General features: G+C 63.4%; 1 protein-coding gene across 7 annotated transcripts in view; it reads left to right on the top strand.

Moving 5' to 3' along the window:
* Positions 1 to 22,979, top strand: part of MAD1L1 (mitotic arrest deficient 1 like 1) — a 309,825-nt gene that overhangs the window by 133,720 nt on the left and 153,126 nt on the right. For all 7 annotated transcript variants that reach the window (XR_014839941.1, XR_014839939.1, XR_014839942.1 and 4 more), the window contains one exon: positions 5,485 to 5,629. Coding sequence is in view for 4 of the 7 variants with exons in the window: in XM_085016334.1 (XP_084872460.1) it covers positions 5,485 to 5,629 (145 nt within the window). In the remaining 3 variants the exon portion in view is untranslated. The remainder of the gene's footprint in view (positions 1 to 5,484; positions 5,630 to 22,979) is intronic.

Raw genomic sequence — 22,979 nt, 5'->3', positions numbered from 1 at the left:
ATCTGGAGGTTTCCAGGCTAGGGGTCGAATCCGAGCTGCAGCTGCCGGCCTACACCACAGTCACAGCAACATGGGATCTGAGCTGCATCTGAGACCGACACCACAGCTCATGGTAAGGCCAGATCCTTAACCTACTGAGTGAGGCCAGGGATTGAACCTGCACCCTCATGGATGCTAGTCAGACTCTCCTACTGCGCCACAATGGGAACTCCACACAGCTGCCTCTTGCTGGGCACAGAGTGCTGTGGTACGGTTGTGCCCCTGCCGCGGGGCAGGCGCTGTCGCCTGGCCTCATGCTCACGCGGCTGGAGCTCCGGGCCCCAGAGCAGGTCCGGATGGAGCCATTGCTGAGTCCAGGTGCTGCTCTCTCGGCCACGTCCCCCTCCACGTCTGTCTGTGCCCCGTAGACGGGAGTCCGGGGCTCTGAGGGCTGGACCCGGAGCCGTTTCCTTGCTGCCCAGTCTGCTGCGCTCTCATCAGCGCCAAGGTTGGCAGGTGTGAACAGGCAGGCGCTTGTGTTGGTTCCAGAGTGCCCACCTCTTGTCTTTCCACTCTCCCCGCCTTGGAGCACAGACCACATCATGGCCAGGTGTTTGGTACTTGAGGCTCAGTACCTAGGACCAGTGGCTCAGTACTTACTCCCTGAGGCGTGGTACCTGAGCTGCACTGCTTAGTACTTGGTACTCAAGGCTCAGTGCTTGGGACCTGAGGCTGGGGGCTCAGTGACGCTGCTTGGACCAGGGTACTGAGCGACCCTCTGGAGCTGTGTTTAGCCAGGTCACCCCGTGATGGGACAGCTCTGAGTGTTTGAAGCTTGTTTACTTTTTCATGTCCGCCCTTGTCCATCCTGGGCCTCTTCCCCCCCACCCCCCACCACCTGGGGCCCCTCAGGGAGAGCGCCCATGAATGTCCCCCGTCCTCTCCCTGGCCCGGGGGTGGTCCTCTCCCTGCCCGAGGCCGGGGTATGGCTCTGCCTGCATTTGCCGACCTTGCTGCAGCGGGGGAGACCTGGGGTCTGGCAGGAGACTCCAACCTGCAGCATCACAGGATGGGGCTTATGTCTGGAGCTGTCCTTGAGGAGCCACCCCCGCCCCCACCGGCTCTGTGTCCCCATCTGCAGGAGGAGGCAGGAGGCGGACAGGGTCCCTGAGCAAAGGGGCAGGGCAGCCACTCCGTCGAATTCAAGGGGCCCACTTGACCTCTGGCCTCTGCGGGCTTGTTCCTGGGATGGGGTGGGGTGAGATCAGGCAGCTGCAGGCTGGGCACCCCAGCACGCTGTGCACGGAGCCAGCCCCTCCTGGGCTCCCCACCCTGTGACCCAGGGCAGCCCCTCCCGAGTGATCACAGGTTGGTAGCAGATCAGCTAAATTGGACCCTTCATTATGGTTGGGATTGAATTGAAATTGCCAAGGGTAATTTTCCTTCTCACATTTCAAGGTCAGATGAGAGTATTTATTGTGTGGCCTCTGTTTATCTGGGAATGCAAATTGGATTTGGTGGGTCTCAGAGATGAGATGCTGCACAGAGAGGGCTCCTCACAGGCCCGGGGCAGGAACCGCCCGTCCTTGGCAATGAGTTCAGCCTTTGCCATGCTCGTTCTCCAGTTTTGCTTCCGCTGTTTGGATTTTTTCTTTCTGACAAATGAGTGTGAAACGTGGGGCCTTTACGAGCGGAGCCGGGTGCTCTAAGGAAGACTCCCGGCGGCCCCGCAGCGGGCCTGGGGGTGTGGGCGGGGACCTCTGAGCTCCTTGCCTGACGGCCGACAGAGGTGCCACGTGTCACCTGCTTGGTAGTGGCTTGGCTTGTCCCCCAGCGGCCCCAGGCCCATGGGCACAGCCTGGAGAAACCGGGAGCCGGGCACCAGGTCCTAGTTGGGATGGAGGGGCCTCCAGGGAGCAAGCAGCCCGAGAGGCCCGGCTGACCCGTCTGTGGGTGGCGATGCCAGAGGGCACGTGAGGTGCCGGAGGGCTCCGCAGAGGTGGCTTCAGTCTGACTAATGCTTTCCTGGCTTCATCACCGCAAGTCGGTGCGCAAGCGCCCTCACTTTCGCGCCCTGACCCGTGGGAGACCCCCAGTGGGGGACCTTGGGCTGTCCAGTCCCCCTGCCGGTCCCGGCCCGTGGGAACATCCAGTCCCCCTGTTGGCGACCGGAGGGCTCCCTTGCCATCTGTGCTGACGGGCCAGGCAGAGCTTGGCGTGAAGCCCCCCCCAGCCCCCGGCCCAGGGGATCGGGGAGCCAGGGCGCCCCTCAGGCAACTTCCTTCCCGGGATGGGCCCCCTCCCTGTCCGGTCCTTCTGCCCGCTGGGCTGGGCCAGCGGCACTGCGCTCGGAGGCCGTGGCCCCGCGGAATCCGGAGAAGGTCATTAAAACGCCTCCCGCGGCTTCAGAGGCGCTTGTGTCCTTTCATGCTTCCTTGAAGTGGCTGTGCTGAGCTGGGGACTCTGGCGGAGGTGGCAGTGCAGCGGCCTGTCGCAGGGCAAAGGCTTCTCGACGCCCAGGCCTCATTTCCTTCTGCGGACGCTCCAAAGGGCCGTGATCGATCAGCACGCCGGCCTCCCCTCTCAGAAGGGAGCGCTTCACTTTGAACCCCCCCAGTTCTCGGAAATGCCGCTGACCTCGGGGTCCAGCGGAAGCGCGGAACCAGAGGTTTAATTTTTTATGAGGTTTCTCCTCTTTGCTTCGCAAGAAAGGCAGAGCTGGAATGAGAGCTGTTCCCGCAGAGGTGAGAGGGCTGGGCGGTGCCTGCGCTGCGGGCCGGGCTCGGGGCCGGAGGCCTTGGCACCAAGGAGAGAGAGGCCGGCGGCCAGCGTGGTGGTTTCTCCTCGTCCCTGGGTGCCCACAGCCCCGGCCCCAGCTGCTTCCTAAAGTTTCTGCCTCCTTGACAGCCGAGGGTGCTTTCCTTGACCCCTGGTGAGCGAAGCCGGCATCCCTGCTCATGGAGCGCTCGGCGTCTTTGCCTGAGAGCCGTCCGGCCGAGTGAGCGCCCAGCTCGTGGCCTGCTGCTGTCTCTGCGGGATGCCCAGGCTCGTCCCTGGGACTTGGCGGAGTGGGGCCCGGCCCAGCGAGAAGTGCCAGCAGCGTCACCTCCGGTACACTCCCGCCCTGGGTGTTTTAAGCCTGGTCTCACTTTTAAAACATCGAGTCTCTTAAGGCGTCAGGTCTCAGGGCAGGCCTGGGAAGTTGGGGTGACGCAGGGCTGAAGGCTGTGAGGCTGGGGTGCTCTGCAGGAGACCCCAGGAGACCCTGGGCAGGGCTGAGCGCCTTTGGCCGGGCCTGCGGGGGGGCCACCCTCCTGGTGCCAACCACTGGTGCCCGGGGTTTCATAGGCTTGTGTGTCCACTGCTCCATTCCCTCCTGTCTGGATTTCATGAAAAGCATTTCACCCTGGCAAGGATAAGAGGCTTTTCTTTGCCCGCCTTGGCCCAGCCCTGAGCCCTGAAATCCTCGGGCATCTCCTGTGGCCCTGCGTCCTGCACTTGACACACTCTTCTTAAGGCGTCTTGGGACAGCTCTGGGGGCTCAGGCCCACCTGCGTTTAAGGGGCCCACACAGCAGGCTGGCAGCAGACAGACCAGATGCAGCTTCTGCGCTGGGCCAAGCCCAGGAGCTGGGGTCTCCAGCCCCGCAGGTGGGCAGCAGCTCCCCCTCAGCCTTCGTACTTGCTCTTGGGGTGGAGGCCTCCAGTTTGACCCCCACGTGGACACCAGGGCATCACGCTCCCACAGGCGTGGAGCTTGGGGTTTATCGGCCTCTGCCAAGCTGTGCCCAGCAAGCCTGTGTCGTTAAGTCTCTGCCGTGGAGCCGTGATTCAGGGCGCCGTGGCCCTCTTCACCTCAAGCCAGTGGTTCTAGATTGAGCCTCACAGCCCTTGAGGTTAAATTGGCCTGTGAATGGTTTTCACCTGAACTAGAACTCAAAGTAGCCTCTTAAAAATGTCTGATACAGGAGGATTTGTACTTGTTTTTTCATGTTGTTTCCCTGTGAGAAGCGCCTAGAGGAGGCAGGTGCCACTGGTCGGCTGTGCCGTTGGATCGGGCTTGGCCGAGGCTTTCAGGGGCGGCTCCTGGGTGAGGTGCAGCCTTGGGTGAGAGCGTTGTGCCAGCTCCCGTGGGTGCCCAGGGCCGTCCGGAGGCCTGGCCCGGCGTCTCCACTGAGTCCCAGGCAAAGTTCTGCACATGCGGGTTTCCTGTTTACTTCCAAATCCCAGTTAGCTGTTTAAAGAATCGTACGAATGATAATAGAAGCCACACTCACTCGGACGTGAGCGAGATGCAGCTGGCAGAGGGGCGACCACCTCCACAGGGAGCGCTGAATGGGGTGACGCTTTCCTTGAACTTGTGTCTTCCAAGCAGGCAGGGCAGAGTCGACCGCCAGGAACCAGGTCGGCTGCAGGTGTCGTCACGGCCCCTCGGCTCCACCTGCCTCATGTCGGAGCGTCTCGTTGTTGAGCCTCACCCTAGGTCGGTGTTGCAAACGGCCCCGTGTGACGTAGGCCTGGCCGTAGTCGACTGCTTTGCTTTGCTTTTGAGGCTTTTAAAGCTTCCTTTTGGGAAGAGGTTTCCTCTGCCTAAAGAAATAGTGCGAGCATGGCATCTTCTGCCCGCAGCCCCGGTGCGCCTGCCCGCCTGCGGGGTCCGTGCCTCCTCTCCCCGGGCCATGGCTGTGCCTGGACGCTCTCTTGGTCATCGTCCCCTCAAAAGCACAGGGGTGGCTGCGTGTGGGTTCCTCCCGTGTATGTGGGGCCGGACAGGGGCCTCGGAAGCCTGCGTGAGGACCGTCCTGCAGGTCGGGAAGGACCGACGGCCTCTGGAGGAAAAGGGGCCAAGACCGCGCTCAGAAGGGGCTTCACGGCCATGGCGAGAAGTGGGGACGTGAGCCCAGGGTGCCCGTCCTGGCCTGCGTGTGGGCTGCAGGACGGCGGGCGATGGAGCCGCCTGGCTGAGAGGCTCTCACGGTCGCAGGAGGGCAGCGTCAAGTGTGGGAGCCGAGGCCCAACGGGTGCTGCCATGTGGTGCCCTGGGCTCTGCCCCCCAGGAGGGGTTCAGAGGTCTGCTGGGGTTGGACTCTGCAGGATGTGTGTGGAGAGCCCCCCCGGGGGCCGGGGCTCCACGTCCCGCACAGAGCTGCACATCTGGCCGCCCGCCTGGGGCTGGGAAGCGCTGGCTCCAGTAAATCAGCTCATTCAGAAGTGCTGTCCCCATCCCGCGCCACCGGCAATTTCTCCCATTGTGTGTGGAGTCGAGCCTCCCTCCCCCGCGCCCACCACGTTGTGGGATCGCCCTGGGTGTCTCTTTGAAATCCAGAAACTCCTGAAAGGCTTTAAGTAGCTATTCACGAGTGAGGAAGTGGCGGCAGGAGGCCCGCACGTGCAGCGCTATTTTGGGACCTGAGTGACGCACGCCGTGCTGGGCCTGGGGCCCGTCGAAGAGCGGGCGCCGTCTTGGGGGCCCGGCCTCATCGCTCTGCCCTTTGGACTCTTGCAGTGCCCGGGGGCTGGAGAAGGCCCGGCTGCAGCTCCAGGAGGAGGTCCGCCAGGTCAGCAGCCAGCTGCTGGAGGAGAGGAAGAAGCGGGAGACGCACGAGGCCCTGGCGCGGCGGCTGCAGAAGCGCGTCCTGCTGCTGACGAAGGTACGGGGGGCAGGAGGGCAGCGCAGGCCAGCCCTGCCCGCAGGAGGCCCGCCTTCTGGGCAGCAGCTTCCAGCCCGTCCCTGTCACGTCTGCTCTGTCTCTTCTTTCCAGGCTCCGCATGTTTGCTAAAGTCTCTGCCACATGAAGGGCGCTCAGAGCCGCCAGCCGTGTGTGCTCACTTTGGGTCAGCTAGACGTGCGTGGGGCTGCCTGCACGTCTGCCTCTCCCGAAGGGCATGCATCCTGGTGGCTCAGCGGCCCGTGCGATTTGACTCTGGGTTGATGGCCCGGAGGCTCTGAGACGCAGCCTGGGCCCCTCCTTGTGAGGGCAGAGCCCCTCCCCACATCTCTGCCGGGCGGGGCCAGCCGTCCCTTAGGCCTGATGGGCAGGCCATGAGCCACAGGGCTTGGCGCCTGTCACCTGTGTCCAGATGCGAGGGGGCGGGTGCGAGCCTGCTGCCGGCTCCATCTTGGGGGCCGGGCTCTCTGACTGCTGTGCCCGAAGGGCTCTGATGTCTGGCTCCCTAAGCAGAGCTCGCTGGAGCGTGAATTAAGGGTTTTGTGTGAGAGCATTATTTAAAATTTGGCCTGGGATGGTGAAATTTCAGAAGACGCGGAAGGAGAAAGCCAGAATCTGCCCCCAGATGCTCTCGAGGCGAGGCTGAGAGAGTCCAGCTTGCTGAGCAGAGATCCTCCGCCCGCCCTCAAGCTGACCCTGGGTGGCCGCCCCGGCCACGGCTGTGGCTGCCAGCTGTGCCTGCCCCTGAGCCTTTGTGATGAAAACCTAGGCTCCTTGCTGCTGGCACCTCTCGATTGTGAAGCTCTTAGAAAGGCGGGTTGTGTTCCTGCCACTAAAAGCCCGCTGCCGAGCAGCCTGTCCCATGTGTCCCACGCGGTCTCTTAAAAGACTTCCCATGTGTCTCCGGTGACTCGGGCTTCTTGGTGGGGCTCGGCCGAGCCCCTTACCTGCTGCTGCCCAGAGCTGGCAGCGGAGGGCGCAGCCTCCACGCCTGGTCGGTTGGCTGTGGCTGGTTGTAAGGAGCCAGCTTCTTAGGCCCTCACTCCTGCCTGCTTCTTCCCATATCTCTCCTGGGTCCTGGTGCCCTCTCTGCGAGAGGTGCCGTGATGCAGGTGTGTGGTCACGGCCCTACAGAGGTTACCATGCCAGGGACAGCGGGCAAGAGTAACGCACTGACACGCCTGCCAACCGTGTGGAAAGGCACCGTGTACCTGGAGTCGCCGTGGGTTTGGGGTGCGTGGAGGAGCAGCTCGGGTAGAAGCCACGGCCTGGGCCCAGCGCAGGGAAAAGCCGGACGGAACGGGCGACCACTGTTGAACAGACTGTCACTGGGGCCTGTGCCCCTTGGGCACAGGTCGGCAAGAGGACTTCAGGGCCCGGCTGAGACGCGCGAGGCTGCGTGTGGCTGGGGTAGTGGGACGTCTGGACCTGACAGTCCAACAGCAGGTGAGCTGCCCCCCGCCGCCCCCAGCAAGCTTTTCTGTAGCCGAGCGGGCTGGGATGGCCCCGGTCTCTTCCGAGCGCACCGCGGTGCCTCAGGCGGCGGCTCCGTGCCCAGCGGGAGGTTCTCGTGCGCGTGGTGCTCAGGAGGCGCTGTGAGACCTGCGGAGGGAGACAGGATGCGGGGCCCAAAGAACCGGAGTAGAGCCACCTCTGGGTCTTCATCCCGAGGAGACGCAGTCGCTCTCCGGACAGGACGTCACTGCAGCGTCACTCCCAAAGCGGGGCGTGGGCGCCGCCTGAGGGCGCAGGGGTGGGCGAGCGAGCGAGCACGGGCAGCGTTGGGCAGCGTTGTGCAGTGTGGCTGCGGCCACCCCATGGACCCGGAGGGCGTTAGGCTCAGTGAGATCAATCAGACCGACAGTCTGATGAGTCAGCCGTAGGTGGGACCTCTAAGGGCTGAACCCACAACCCCAGAGGCAGTTGCCAGAGGCCAGGGTGGAGGCTGGGCGGGCTGGATGAAGGTGGCGGAGAGGTGCAGAGTTTCAGCTAGAAACTGAAAAAGAAAGGAAGAAAAATACAAACCATGGAAGACGAGGGCCACCCCACCTCGTGGGCAGGCCCTGGGCCGCCCCGCCCAGGAGACGCACTGGCTCTTCCAGACAGGAGTCCCGGGAGAGCCGGGCAGGTGAGCGGCTGCCGAGTACGTTCCGAGTGGGGCAGCCTGACTGTGACGGTGACCCAGGGACAGTTGTGCATCCTGGCAGTGGCCATGTGTGCATGACACAGTCGCACGCATGGTGCCATTTCAGGATGTCACAAGAGCGGAAGTGTCCAGAACGCGCCTCCCACTCACCAGAGTGCCCCCCACCCGCCGCCCAGGGGTGGCGAGTGCCTGCAGCTGGCCCCTCAGCCCTGCCGGGCGGTGCCCCCCAGTGGGTGCCTGCAGTCGGTTAATCCCGCAGGAGCAGGGGGCATTTTCACCCTTTCCAGGCTTTGCAGCTGCCCAGGGTTTGTGTGGACGCGAGTGTGTGATTTTTCTGGAATGAGTGTCCAGAAGTGTGTTGCTGGAATCCTTCCTCACCCGGGGTCCCGGGTTGTGGGGCGAGCAGCTCAGGAAGACTGGGGGCTGCTGTTCGGCCCCACTAGCCTGTGAGTGCACAGCAGGCTCCCCGCGTCGGCCGAGGTGCGGGGTGGGGCGCGAGTTGATCTGGGGCCTGGCGCTGGGAACAGCGCGGGTCCGTGATCCCCGGGCCTGGGGCACACGTCTGGGGCACACGTCCGGGCGGCCCCGCGCTGCCCGCCGTCCAGAGGTTGTCAGGCGGGCTGGTCGCAGGCGCGCTGTGGCCGTGGTGGAGTCGTTCCCGGGGTTGGGGCTCCTGGCTGCTGGCCTCGCTCCTGGAATCTGCGTGCCTTCTTCCTCTTCCCACGGGCCCTCGGGACCCGCTCGGTTCCCGTCTCCAGCTTCTCTCTGCCGCGTCTCTGGCTGAAGAAAGTCTCTGCTTTTGAAAGCGCGTGTGAATGGCTCGTCCTGCCCAGAGAGTCCAGGGCAATCTGCGGGCCGAGTTTCATCTGCCAAGATCCCCTGAGCCTCCTATCACTCGGCCTGTCACACCTGTGGTCGGGGTGGGGGGGTGAGACCCACCCGACTTGGGACGCGCCCACCCGCAGGGCACCTGGTGGTGGAGGGCGTGTGCCTCCTGCGTGGGGCCCCGGGGCGCCCTCCCAGGCTTTGAGAGAGGCCTGCAGCTGGGGTGTTTGCCGGTGTCCCTCGCGGGCGGGCGGAGTCCCTTGTGCTCTCTCTGGGGTTCGTTTTACTTCAGCCCAGCCCTCAGAAGGGCAGCCGCCATCGGGGCTTCAGTTCACCCTGTGTCCCCAGTGAGTCACCGTCTTTGGGAAGATTTGGTCCTTGGCTGCAGACAGGTAAGAGCAACTGGCCCGTGTCACACGTTTGCTGGAGCGGGCGCTGCCCGCCTCATCCACGTCCTGCCGTTCGGGGCCAGGTGCCGGGAGCCCGGGGCTCTGCCCCTGCTCTGCTTTACTGGGTCCCATGGGTTCACGGGGTGCAAGTCCCCGCAGGGAGCCCTGCCGGCGTGGGCACCTCCTCAGGGGCTGCCTGTGTCCACCGCCGCGTCTCCCTTGTCGGCTGTGCCTCCACGTCGTGCTCTCGTGCCTGGCTTCCTTCGTGGGCGCGTTCTGTCCTTGACGGTCGCTGCTCCGGCTCCCAAGGCGGGAAATCTCCGCTCCCTCCCCCGGCTCAGCGGGCTGGAGTCTGGTGGCGCTTTCCGGCCGCTCCAGCCCTCACCTGGGCCCGCTGCGCTCACAGGCCTTGTGGCGAGAGAGAGGGTATTGATTGCCCGGCACTGACTGATGACTTACCCTGAGCGCCCCCGAAGGCACACTCGCGAGGGGTCGATGTCAGTCGCCGGGTCTGGCACCCGGGGACCGTCCTGCCAGCCTGCGTGATGAAGCTCTCGGTCAGGCGGCTCTGTGCAGGGTGGTGCCCAGCAGGCCGCCCCCCACCTTCTTGGAACCTCCCGGGGGGCAGCTGTCCAGCCTCGAGGATGTGTTGGCAGCCGATGTTTCCCCGTCCTTGCTTGGGAGAGACCCCCGCCCCTCGGAGCCCCCAGCCCGTCTCCCTGGAGTACCTTCTGCGGCGACGGCCAGGCCCGCCGTGGGGTTCCCACTCCTGCGCCCCGTCAGGGGCCCTGTTTGTGTGCTTGACATTTCAGAGTACAGGGCTTGGGGTGTGCGGGTTTGTTCTGAGACCTTATTAAGTGGCTCCAGTCTAGGGTTTAATTGTTACTGATAGCTAAGAGTGTAATTACCTTGGTAAAATACCATGCCTATTTTAAGCAATTGAAAATTGGCTTCCAGAACTGGGTGAACACAAACCATTTTCCTATTTGAAATGAGCTATTTCCAGTGTGCCTCTAATATTCCACAATGTGGCTACAGAATCGAAGCAGTGAAAGCTAACTTTTAGCATGAAATTTGGAAAAAAAAAAAGAAAAGAAAAAGCCTCCCCTCCCCCTCTTCCCTCGGCCCCCCTGCCCCCCGCTCCCCGCAATTCCAGAGGGCACTGGCCTTTGGAAGTGGGCGCTGGTCATTGGCGTCTTCTCCCTCCAGGGTCGTTGTCTGGTAGTGCCGACATCCCCCTTCGCCACCCCTACTGGAGGACCCCTGCTCTTGCTGCCTAACAGACGAACCTGAGCTTTGGGGGCAGCGAGGCAGGAAGTGATCCCCCTGCGTAGTGTCTGGAAGGGGCTGTGCCGAGGCAGGTTCCCAGGCCGAGCCTGCCGAGCCCCCGGGGGCGGGTGGGGGTAGCTGCTGCTCCAGGTCCTTCCAACGTTGTGACCCGAGGCGGCCCTCGGGTCTCCCAGTCCTCTTCCGACGGGGCTCCAGTCCGGCACTGGCATCTGTGTTATCTACTCTGCGTAAATGCCGCTCTGTGCTCCTTGTGGTCACTTGGCAGCTTTGAGAAATGGCCTGTAATTATGTGGAAACTGCGGGGCTGAGGCTTGTCCAGCTGCTGCCTGGGCCTCCGTGGGACCAGCCTCTCGGCCACAGGGAGGTCCAGGCTTGGGCCCAGGGCAAGTCTCATCCCCGTGGGTTTTTGCCGAGCCCCGTGCCCTGCACGGTAGGCCCAGGAGAGTGGGGTCAGCTTCCTGACTCGGGGTCACTCAGACCCTCGGGGATGGCGCTGCTCGCTGCATGGGGGCGTCAGCGTTGTTCGGGCTAAAGTCACGCCTCGTGTCCTTGAGTTCTGTCCCCGAGAGAAGACGATGCGTTTCCTGGGAGGAATGTGGCAGGTGGTAGGTGCCGCGCCCTGGTGAGGGTCCTCGTGGGCGGCCGGGCGGGGGCCCCTTTGCTGTCACACGTCGAGGTGGCATGGTGGCCCACGCAGCATGCCAGCATGCAGCCCCGGGGCCCGCACATCGTGCCCAGGGCGACTGTCTTGGGAGCACCCCCTGGTCCCAGGGGAGTCCCCCCCACCCCCGAGTCTGCACCAAAACCTGGTGGCTCTGCTTTGAGTCACTCTGGTGCGTACGGAGGTGCCACCTCGTTTTTGAGGCCCTGGGGCTCCGTGAGGCAGCCCCCCTCTGCAGGGCTGCTCCCGCCATGCCCTCCCTGCGGGCGCAGGGGCTGTTTCCCGTACTGAACTGTGGGCGGGCATCTGCGGGTGGAGACGCCTGTGGCAGGTGTCTTCCAGGCGCTGGCTGCCTCCTCCCTCTTACTCTGCCTCCGACGAGCGGCGTTCATGTGTCCAGCTGTCCACTTGTGAGCTTGGAGTCCGCACTTCCGGCCTCCGTGTACCGATCGTGGCCGCCAGGGCCCTAGAGACGTTTCGTTTCACTGTGTACCTTTCGCTCGAAGCCGCCTCTGGAAGTGCTTTGCGGGGAGGGCGAATCGGTGACACACTCTTTCCTCGGGGGCAGTGCCGTCAACGCAGCACCATTTCCTGAGAGACCCTTGGTCCCCTGTGCGCTGTCTTGTTGCTGTAACTGTCACCCGGGGCCGCCGAGGGCAGCTCCGCGTCCGCATGCTCTTCCGTGCCAGCCGTCGCGGTTGTCCCTCTGCCAGCGTGGCCCTGTCTGGCCTGTCGCAGCTTTCTCGTATGTGGCGCCTGGTCGTAAAGCTCCGTTTATCGTGGCTCTTGAAGACTCTCTGGCTGGCTGGGGCCCTGTGCGTAGCCTCGTGCGTTTCAGGAGCAGTTCGTTAGCTTTCCACGCAAACCGGCTGGGCTGGGCTGGGCTCAGGATGAGTTTCTAAATCAGCTGGGGGGAGATGGCGTCTCAGGGGAGTTTCGCCGTCTAGACCAAGACGTCGCGTGTTCTGCCGCTCACCTGGGTCTTCTTTCCTTCCCCTCAGCGACGGTTGGCAGTTTGCAGGGCGCTCTCCCTCCTGCGCGTGTCCTTCGAAGTTGTTCCCTTCTGCGGGTTTGGGGCGGGCACGGGGGGCCGTGCGGAGCCCTGCCCAGCGGGGAGCCTGGCCTCTGCGCGGACGCCGCGTCCCCACGGCCCCGGTGCTCCCAGTGTTGCCTCCTTCGCCGACCCCCTGGCGGGAAGGTCGGGAGCCGCCCGCCGCGTCCTCTCCGCGCCGCGTCTCAGGGACCTAGAGTGGCCGCCGCCAAGTGTGACGCGTGCTGTTTGTTTTTGCAGAGACTTTATTGGAGTAATGAAATCCCCGTCTAGGTGTAGTTTTCCAAGAGTTATTTTTTTAAATCGTAAATGCCTGCTCTGTGAATTTTGATGTGAGTTATTTTTATTATTCCGTTCAGGACATTTTCTCGTATTTTCTCTGGGTTTGTGGAGGCTGACCTTCAGGCAAGGTTTCCATGTTCCAAGCTCATGGCGTCGGCAGATGGGAAGGCTGAAAGGGTCAAGAGAAAGAATCCAACCTCGCTTACTCCCTCGCTCTTTCACTTTTTCATCACAGGGATTCTTTCGTGGTGCCCGCTGTGAGCTGGGTGCTGCTGAGCCAGCAGTAGGGTGGTCAGGGCTCAGCTCCAGCCGGTGCCCTCTGGTTGGGACAGAGCACACTCACGGCAGCTGGAATTGCGAGGTGGCTGGTGTTGGGGTGGGCGCGTGGGTGCCCTATGCCTTCAGCCTGTGACTTTGCAGAGCTCGGGGAAACCAGGGAACCAGGCACCCGGGAGAGGAAGGACTGCGTGCTAGAGCCTGGGGCATGGATCTGTTTCGTGCTGGTGTTTTTGTTTTTGTTTTTTTTTGCTTTCTAGGTCCGCACATGCAGCACGTGGAGGTTCCCAGGCTAGGGGTCAAATCAGAGCTGCAACTGCCGGCCTCCGCTACAGCCACAGCCACACTAGATCCGAGCCTTGTCTGCAGTGTACACCACAGTTCACAGCAATGTGGATCCTTAACCCACAGAGCGAAGCCAGGGATCGAACCCATAACCTCACGGATACTAATGAGGTTTGTAACCTGCTGAGCCACAGCGGGAACTCCCTGTTTCATGTTTTTTAAAACACAATTTTAGATCCCCAGGAAGTCATGACAGTGACAGAGAGGGCCCCCCCTGCATCTATGACCCAGCCTCCCCAACGGTAATAACTTAGGTAATTCTAGCGCGATGTCAAAACCAGGACCGAGGCCGTTTGTGTGTGTGTGTGTCTGTGTCACCACAGACATCTTCCTCGGGTCCCCTAAAGCCACCCCATGCCTTCCCCCCACTGCTCTCCACCTCTGGAAATTCTGACATTCTCAGAGCATTATGTAGATAAAAGCATATAGTATGTGACACTTGAAAACGTTCATGTTTTGGAGTTCCCTTGCGGCTCAGTGGGTTAAGGATCTGGCATTGTCACTGTAGCAGCCCAGGTTGCTGCTGTGGCGCCGGTTGGCTCCCCGGAATGTTCTGTGTACCACAGGCACAGCCAAAAAAAGGTTCATGTTTAAAATTAATAACTTTATTTTTCAAGCAGTTTATTTTCACAGAACAACTCAGTAGAACACGCAGAGGTCCAGGCCTCTCTTCTTTCCCGCCCCCCCAAGTCCTGTGGGTAACGACCTGTATCCGCGCCGTGGTTCTTAGGGCTGCCGAGGCCCCGCGGCCGCATTGCCCGAGGTCCGCAGTCCCCCCGGGGCCGTGCTCTGTGTTGTACTCTCTGGTTTCGCCAAAAGATGCATCCAACACCAGGGCGTCCCCGACAGCACTGCCTCTGCGCCGACAGCCCTCCGTGCTCATCCTGTGCCCCTCCTGCCAGCCGCCGCCGTCCCGGCACCGTCTCCGTAGCCTTGCCCCTTCTAGAGGACGGGGTCGCCGTGTGTGGCCTTCTCCCGGCGACAGGCACCCGGGGTGCCTCCATGTCCTTTCTCGGCTTGCGAGAGCCCTTCTCTTTCCCAGGGCGAAGCGCTGGCCTCGGACGGGGCACGGCTGCGTGGCCGTCGCCTGTGGGAGGGCGTCCGGTTATGCTTTTCGGTAAAGCAGCCGCGATCACCCACACGCGTGTTTTTGTGGGGACCTAAGTTTTCAGCTGAAGTGCCTGGATCACACGGTCAGAGTTTGTTCAGCTCTGAACGCTCTTCACTCCAGCAGCCCTGCGGTCTGTCGGCTGTGGGCCTCTGCTTTGTGAAGCGTCTCACACCTTTCTTTCCTTTCTGTGGCAGCTCGAGGCGGGGGCTCTTTCCGTTTTACCTTTGAGGACACTGAGACACAGCGTGGGGGGCGGGGGGGTGATGTTGAACTCGCAACCCCGGTTGGGGGGGCTCGGTCTCGTGCCCTGGCCGCCTGCTGGTGCCGCCTCTGCTGTCAGGCCTCCCTCACAGCAGCATCTCAGAAGTGGCTGCTGGTATTTTAAACGTCTTGGTTTTTTGTTTTTATGACACCTGAGTGTAACCCGGGGGCTCACGAACCCCCAGAGGCCTGGATGTGGCATTCAGGGGCATCCGGCTCCTTTACTTGTGACTCATTAACAGGTGTTAAGTGAGGCAGCAGGGATGGGGGGTGCAGAAGTGACTGGCACAGTGAGGGGGTAAAAGGGACCAGGGCTGTGGGGGGGGGCGGTAGGGACCAGGGCCATGGGGGGGTAAAAGGGACCAGGGCCGTAGCGGGGGCAGTAGGGACCAGGGCCGTGGGGGGGGTAAAAGGGACCAGGGCCGTGGGGGGGGTAAAAGGGACCAGGGCCGTGGGGGGGTAAAAGGGACCAGGGCCGTGGGGGGGTAAAAGGGACCAGAGCTGTGGGGGGGTAAAAGGGACCAGGGCCGTGGGGGGGGTAAAAGGGACCAGGGCCGTGGTGGGGGTAAAAGGGACCAGGGCCGTGGGGGGGTAAAAGGGACCAGGGCCGTGGGGGGGTAAAAGGGACCAGAGCTGTGGGGGGGTAAAAGGGACCAGGGCCGTGGGGGGGTAAAAGGGACCAGGGCCGTGGGGGGGTAAAAGGGACCAGGGCCGTGGGGGGGTAAAAGGGACCAGGGCTGTGGGGGGGTAAAAGGGACCAGGGCTGTGGGGGGGTGCTCTGTGCTGTGAGCAGACCAGATAAGCATGGCCCCAGCTCCCTGGAGTCCCCCTCTGTCACTGCAGTGTAGTTACCCACCCCCTGCAAAGCAGGGAGCCCCTGTGGCAGCCAGCAGCTGCCCGGGGCCTGAGTGGGCATGTGGCTGACGCCCCCACCGAGCCTCCACCTTGGAGAAAAGCGGATTATGTCTGTTTCTCTTGCAAAAGGCCGTCAGCGCCCCGGCTGCTTTTGATCACTCGTCTTCGTCCTCGTCCCCCGTCCTTCCTCCGAGCCGGCCAGCTTCCTAATCTTATTAGGAGGATTTCTGTCCCTTGCCTTCTTTCTTAATGCTGGAAACTCCTGGTTTGGGTGGCACGGAAGGAAATCCTTAAGCAGCTCAGACCTGCACTGTCTTCTAAGGAATAGTTCTTTGTGCATCTCTGGCTCTTTGCCACCCCAGGCGTGGCACAGGGCACAGGCCCTTTCCCTCTTGGCAGGTTGTGGCTCCAGAGGGGGCACAGGAGCTGGGTTTTGATGGGTGTTTCTCATCGTGCCCCCCCACCTCTGCCCCGAGAGCAGCCCCCCGCCGTTTGCGCGTGTGTGGACGGCGAGAGCAGGCTTCGTCTTGACCGAGTGAGGGTCTGAAGACCTTCCTGCTGGGGGCCGTGCAAACCTTCCCTGCCTTCGGGGCTGGTGAGTCTGCCCACGGGGGTGCCAGCGGCCTCGGTGCCGTCAGACATGCAAGAGGAGGGCTGTCCTGCTGACCCCGAGCCTGCCCTTCCTGGGGCCCCGGCCGTCCCTGCTCTCCTTCCTCTCTGTCCTTGCTCCTGCCCGCCCTGGCAAAGTGGCTCGAACGGAACTGGAGACACCCCTGCCAGGTCCCTGGAGCCCGGGCCTTTGAAGGCCCAGGTTCGCCGTGGGGCCGTGGGACTGGTCCTCCAGGCGGAGGTTGGATGTGGGCCGACGTTGGGGGCGCACGTGATGGCCGGGAGCCGAGTGTGCATCGCCATCTCCCCGTTTTGTCCGTGCGGAAGTGGTGCTGTCGCCTGCAGGAGTGACTGACCCCGGGTGGCGGGCTGAGCTGGCCCTGCGTGGGCCCTCAGGAGCAGCCCTTGGCAGGCTTGGGGGGTTCGCGTTCAGCCTTGGACTCGAAGCTTGCAGGGCCTGAGCTGCTGCCCGTCTGACTGGCTCCCGGCTGGTGTCCTCGCTGCCCGCGTGCAGACGGCGTGGAATAGCATGGCCTGGTCCTTTCCAGAGACGGTGTAACGGGGACCCGGGGTGGACCAGTCCCAGGATTTTCCACGGCTGAGACCTTGGGGGGCTGTGCCAGAAGGCTTTCTGCCCCCCAGTGCCTCGTCCAGGGGGCGAGTCAGCAGGCCTTGGCCGGTCCGTAAGGACGCCCGCAGGCCTAGCCTCCTGCCAGCCCCGACCTCGCCCCGCTCCCTGCCCCCCTCCCCCAGGAGCTGGCCGTCTGGTGTCTCCACTCGCTCATCTGGTTACTGGTTTTCAGAGAGACTCGTTGCCCCCTCTATGTGCTGGTGGCCTGGGCCGGGCCGGGGGGCCGTCCTCTCCCCCGTGGCCTGCACCCCGGAAGTCTGGAGCTGGAGGCCGCTCTGCTCCGAGGCGGCAGTCTCGCAGCCGGGCTGCCTCCGCTTCGGCCAGCGTCTTCCCAGAGCCCGGCGCCCCCCGCTGCCCTGCGCCCGCCCGCCTGGCTGGTGGGCCGTGGTCTCCACCCGTGGGCAGGCGCCGGGCCCGAGGCGTTCACGTTCCTGAGGCTCCGCTCAGAGTCAGCCCTGCCTTGTCCTCTCAGAGCCTCCCTCCGCCTTTCCTCACCCTCGGGAGGAGCCTGGAGGACGGGGGGGGGGGGGGCCCGCGCCCACCCCTGCCTCCCAGACGAGCAGGGCCTTCTCGGCCTCGGACTCGATCTCACGTGTTGGTGGGCCGTCCTTTGGGGTTACTTTTCCAGGCTGACGTTTCTGGTGTATCCGTTTAGGTAAGAAAGCCCACCTGCTTTGTCGGGGAAATGCCGTCTGCAGAGGTGTTAGAAAGCCGGTCTTGTCACCGGTATGATCGCACCATCCCACCGCGGGGGCAGCCGGGGCTGGGTCGTGGAAAGAAAATTCCAGCGCTCAAAGCAATTTTAGGAAATAAAAAGAAATCAAAACAAAGTGCCTTTCCTTTCTCTCCAACTGGAAGATGTTTATTAAGGTGGGGCTGGAGGGGCCGGGAAGAGAGGTGCCCGCAGGCCCCTCTGGCTGCGGAGGACCAGCTGCACCCGGCGCGGCCGTGGCCTGCGCCCTCGCCCCCTCCGCAGGCTCCTGCCGCCGGGCACCCTCCTCTGCTGCCCTCGGTCTGGAGGCTGCGTGCCGGGTCCCGCTAACCCATGCTCTCTGCACTAACTTGCTCGCCCTCTTAGAGGGGGCATGGCCCCAGTCCCCACCCATACGTCCCAGACTGCCCAGGTTCCAGCAGCCTCTGGGCCCTGCTGGGGAGGCCTGTGGGCCTCGCGGTACCTTCCCGAGAACCCCGGGTCGGGGGAGGCTGGGGTGGGAGGTGCCCCGGCCGCGGTCTCGGGGGTGTGTATGTGATCAGAGCCCAGGGCTCTCGCGCCCTGAACGCTGCCTGGATGGTGCTGCCTGGTTCCTGGCGTCACAGATGCTGCTGTGGCGTGCCCTCCGAGGCACGGAGTCGAGGGCGCCTCCTCGTTGGCTGCCCCCACTTCACCATAGTCACTTTCATCTGAATAGGTCCATCCCTCAAAAGGGCGTTCAGCCAACACGCAGCTTAGATCACAGGCGCCTGGCCTCTTCCTGCCCAGGGACGGAAACGCTGCCGGAACGCCGGGGACGCCGAGCCCTGCCCCTGTCCCGCTCCTGCGCCAGGCTGGCAAGGGCTGTGCCCGGGGGCGGTGGGGGCAGGGAAGACGCCGCCCTGCGCCCCCCCCCCCCCGCCCCGTCCTCAGCGTCCTCCTCTGCCCGCTCCTTTGCAGCTCGCTGTGCTTGGCAGGCACTTGGCACACGGTGGGTGCCCGGCACCCTTGCATGTCGTGCTCCCTCGTGTGACCGGCGAAGGAACCGGGGCACAGAGCCTCCCGTAAGCGGGGAGCAGCACCCCTGCCGGCCTTTGCCCCCCTCTCCCTGGAGGGTGGGGCGCCCCGCGAGTGGGGCTCTGTGGGGCTGTCCCCCCACTTCCGTTCAGGCAGCCCCGCTGCACCCCGTCTGGCTGCAGTTGGGTGGGTGGGTGGGGACGTCGGAAGTGCTGGCGGCGAGATGGCAGAGACAGATGAGTCTGTCTGAGGCTGTAACTTAAACTCAGCAGCCTGGGGATGGGCGCCGGTCCCTCCATGGGGACGTAAAGGCAGAGCCACTCTCGGCGGCGGCAGAGGCGAGCTGGAGGGTAGGAGCCCGGCCAGCCCGCTCTGCCCGAGGCCTGGATGCCCTCTGAGCCTGTCTCCTGCTCTCCCCGACACACTGAGAGGGCCACCCTCCCCGCCCTACCACCCCCGTGGCTCCTCCACCGTCCCCTCCAGGCTTGCTTGATCCCACAGCCACCATGGGACAGCTGTAGTGTGACTGCCAAGTTCATTTTCTTTTGGTTTTTTTTAGTTTTGGTTGGACCTGCAGCACATGGAAGTTCCCAGGTTGGGAATCAAACCCATGCTGCTGCAGAGACAACAGACACACCACCAGATTCTCGACCTGCTGCGTCATAATGGGAACGCCGCTGGGGCACGAGGCCCACCCAGCGCGGGGAGCGGCCTCCATCCCAGGCTGGCAGGTGGCCCTGGGGCGTCCTGCGAGGACGAGGCCGTGTGGCCAAGGGTGTCCTTGTGTACACGCTCGATCCCCTTTGTCGTCGTGGACTCCTGTTCTCTTTCTAGCTCCATTTCGAAGAAATCCAAATCTTTGAATAACCTTCATCCCGAGAGGAACGGCATTTGGCTGCAGGTGAAAATTGATGGCCACGCTCAAAGACATGGGTCCCTGCCAGGCACAGCCTCTTGAGTCCTGCTGCCAAAAATAGCTGCCGTGTCTTGCTGGTGGTGTTTGAATTGTCTCCAGGCCACGCCTGGTGATTATTTCAGATGTGAGAGGTGCCACCGGCCTCCCTGGGCTGTTCTGGCTCAGGCCAGTCTGCCCTTGGCCTGGGAGGCACGGCCGGGGGCCGCTCTTTCCCTGGCCTCTGCCCCTGTTGGGTTGTCCTTGGCTTCACTACCCAGAGAGTGCGTCTTGGAGGGACTCTGCGCCCTCACCCTGCGTGTGCGGGAGTCCCCCCATCTGCGGCCTGGGGGCCTTCCTCTTCCCCTGCAGGCTGGCTCCATTGGCCAGGGCTCCCCCACATTTTCTGGGGTTCACTTCCAGCCTGGGGTGGTTGCTGGCTACTGGTCACCTGAGAGCTGGAGTAGAACCTGAGGTGGCCGTAGCACAGGGGCTGTTGAACAAGGTGGGCGTGAGTTGTGTGGTTGACTGGTCCTTCAGGGCACAATGGCATCCGTGTCCCCAGCTGCCCACTCTGGGGAGTGCCTGGTGCCCCCACTGGCCTGACTTCCCGTGGACCAGCCCTTCTTGCGTGAGGGCTGTGCCCCTGGGCTGCCCCTCCCCGTCGTCTCTGGAAGCCTTTCTTTTCCATCTCCTTCCCCGGGAGCTGGGTGGCTTCGGGGATCTATGAGCGACTCTGGGCCTTTAGGCGCCCTGGGCAGGGGGCACCCCAAGGCCCGTGGGCCTCCCTGTGCAGCTGAGGAGCAGCCCTCAGGACAGCTCCGCTCCAGGTCCAGACTCCTGACCTGCCTTCCCTTGAACGCCTCTCCTGGACACGTGCCCTCGCCCACCTTCCACACAGAACCGGCTCAGAGAGGGACTCCAGGAGCCGGGCCCTCGAACGCGTTCTCGTTGTAAACTAACACTGACGCATCCGTGCTGGTCAGTTCACACATGTTTGGAGTCAGTTCTGCCGTAAGGTGACACATCCCTGAAAATCTCCCTGCTGTGCAGAAACCACCAGAAAGTTCATCAGCGACACAGCACACACGGGAGCCGCATCTGATGACGTGGTGGCCGCGATTCACACGTGTTCAGCGGTAAGAAATACGGGAACCCCGCACAGAATACAGCGCCTGACCTGGCGAGACCGTCACAGATGCTGTGCAGGCGTCATGTGGTGTGCTCGCTGTCTACCGCTGTTTTTTTTTTTTGTTTTTTTGTTTTTGGTCTTTTTAGGGCCACACCCGCAGCATATAGAGGTTCCCAGGCTAGGGGTTGGATGGGAGCAGCAGCTGCCAGCCTGCACCACAGCCACAGCCATGCGGGATCCAGGCCACGTCCTTGACCTACCCTGCAGCTTGTGGCAGTGCCAGGTCCTTAACCCAGTGAGCCAGGCCAGGGGTGGAACCCACATCCTCACAGAGACAACGTCGGGTCCTTAACCCACTGAGCCACAACGGGAACTCCCCTCCCACTGTTGCTGTCGTTTATCTCCCAGTAGGCGCCTGCGGGGTGCGTGGGGGGGGCTGGGACCAGTAGGCGCTCAGTGCAGAGTCGTGACTGCCGATAATCATCAAACGACCTTCCTTTCATTAACTTTCCTAATAATCCTATTCAGAGGTCGCTTGAGGCGCCTGTGAGCTGGGATTTGCAGATTCCCTTTTGCGGAAAAGTCGTCTAGTCGGGGCAGGCTGAGGAGTTCGCCCAGCAGAGGAGGCCGTGTCCAGCGCAGGCCTGTCTGGCTCCACCCCGAGCCCTGGCCTCCTGGTCTGGTGCGGGGGGCAGTGAGCACAGGTGCGCGTGCTGCGTGTGCGTGTGTTCGAGTGTGCATGTGAGGATGTGTGTGTGAGCGCACGTGTGAGGACGTATGCGTGTGTGTGTGTGTCTTTATTCCGGAAAGCTGGGGGTCGTGTGCAGTTTGGCTCTTTTCTCCCGAGGCCTCCCAGCAGACGAGGGCCGGCCCTGGCCACTGTCAGCCGCTGTTCAACAGCCGTGACACGGAGCTGCGTGCATAGACCCGGGGCGCTCGTTCCAGACGGTCTTAAACACCATCCGCCGTCGGACGGCAGACCGGCACCTGCAGGGAATGTGGCCAGGGTCGAGATCGTTGGCTGGCGCGGCCCGTGACCATCCAGACGGCCCCGCAGTAGCGCACGAGGAGGACGGAGGAGCTGCTTCTGGACCCAGGCCCTTGGCGCGGGGCTCCAGAATGAGGCCCGAGGGTTGTTTGCTTTGGCCATAGGTCACGTCCAGCTTTGCGCCGTGTCTGGAGAGGGAGGCCGTGGGGCTGGGAAAGGGGCTTGGCTGCAGGCCGCCCGCCCAGGAGAAGAGCGTGGAGGGACCCTCTCCCTTTCTGGGGGGTGGGGTCTCGCCTCCCGGCTGGAGGGGGGTCAACAGGAGAGGCTTTCAGCAGGACAGGGTCTGTCCCTGGACCTCCTGGGACGTTCAGCGATGTTGCTTCCAGGACAGGGCCTGAGGGTGGGCCGTCCCGGCCGTGCTGCCGGTCCCAGCCCCTCCCTGTGGCACCGGGACAGGAGCCCAGGGTGGCCGTGAGGGCTACATGCTGCGGACGAGGTTTGGCCTCGTCTGGGGACCCCAGAGACTAGTGTGCGCGTAGCCCTCTGTGTCCCTCCTGTGCTCCCCACGCTGTGAGCATGAGGCCTGGGGACACGCCTGGGGCCTGCCCAGCTCCTGGGGCTGTGTCTGCTGTCACCTGGTGACACCTGGAGTCAGCCTCTGAGTGGCGTCTGGTGGGGCCCTGAGCTGCTTCCCTCTGCTCCGGGTCCTGGGAAGGTTCCCGCTAGACCCGGGCTTTGCGCTGGGCCTGCCGGTCCCAGCAGTGCCCGTCTCTTTCTGGGGCTTCCCCGAGCTCTCTCCTAAGAAGCTTTTACAAAGGGCCCTTCCCACAGCTCAGTGAACGTCCCTAAGTAAATCAGAGCCACTGGTGAGCCTTCACCGGTGACTTTTATTAACCTCCGGTTAATGAAATACTGCTGGTTGCAGAAGCGGGATTTATTCCCGCGTCAGCCGGCCTTGCCCAGCGCCTGTGAGCCCCGAGGGCGCGGCGGTGGGTGCCCGGTGCCGGCTGGCGGTGAGCCGTTGTGCGCCGTGCGCTGTGAATCTGGGCTTTCCTTGGCGCGGGACATGACAGTGGGCTGCAGGGTGGCCTCGTGGCAGCACCGTCAGGAGCGTTGCGCTCTGCTGAGGCCCACCTGCAGCCTTGCCCTCACAGGGGCCAGATCCGGGTCAGGGGCGGTGCCACTCGGAGCCAACGGAGAACTTGGAAGCTCGCCCGGGTCGCCTGGGGGGTTAGTGCCGGCTGGGTCCTGACCTCCAGGCTCCTGGCCGTCTTCGCGGCTGAACCTTCTCTGTGAATCTTCGCGTCGCTTTGGGGAGGTTGTGAGATACCTTTCCCAGGGTTTGTGGCACGGTGCTCCCAGCCTGAATCCTCTGGTGGTCGTAGCCGGAGCGCGTTCAGACCCCCTGGTCGTTGCCTCCCCACCCCCGGTCTGGGTCCGCGTCGGAGAAGGCGAGGTGCGCTGGTACCGCCTCAGGACGGCGCCACAGTCGCGGCCGTCCCTGCTCTGTGAGCGCTGCTGTGACACGGCGGTCCCTTGGGGCCCCTGGCCCTCCTGGTTCAGCCCGTCACCTCCCCCTCACGGCCTGCTCACCTGCCCCACGCACGCAGCCGCACGCCCAGGTGTGCCGTGTCTTCTAGTGGCTGGTGCCCCCGCCGTTTTCCTCGCGGGTTCGGCCTGGCTGTGAGCTCAGCGAGAGGAGGCCTGCGGCCGGGCTGAGCCCTCGCCTTCCAGGAAAGGTGGGCACCCAACCTGCAGGGCTGGGGCGCACAGGGTGGGAGGGGAGTGAACCCAGCCAGCGCCGGCCTCCTGGGAGCATCCCCAAGTTGCGCAGGACAGTCGTGGCACAGCCGTTGGGGGGCCCATACCCACACGTCGCT

This window comes from Sus scrofa, chromosome 3 (assembly GCF_054392235.1).
Source record: "Sus scrofa isolate SSC_HxYL_T2T_F1_AM1 chromosome 3, Sscrofa_HxYL_maternal_Yorkshire_Landrace_v2.0, whole genome shotgun sequence".
In the NCBI taxonomy this organism is placed as follows: Eukaryota; Metazoa; Chordata; class Mammalia; order Artiodactyla; family Suidae; genus Sus; species Sus scrofa.
Note: the sequence above shows the minus strand (reverse complement) of the source record. Positions and strands in the feature narration are given on the sequence as shown.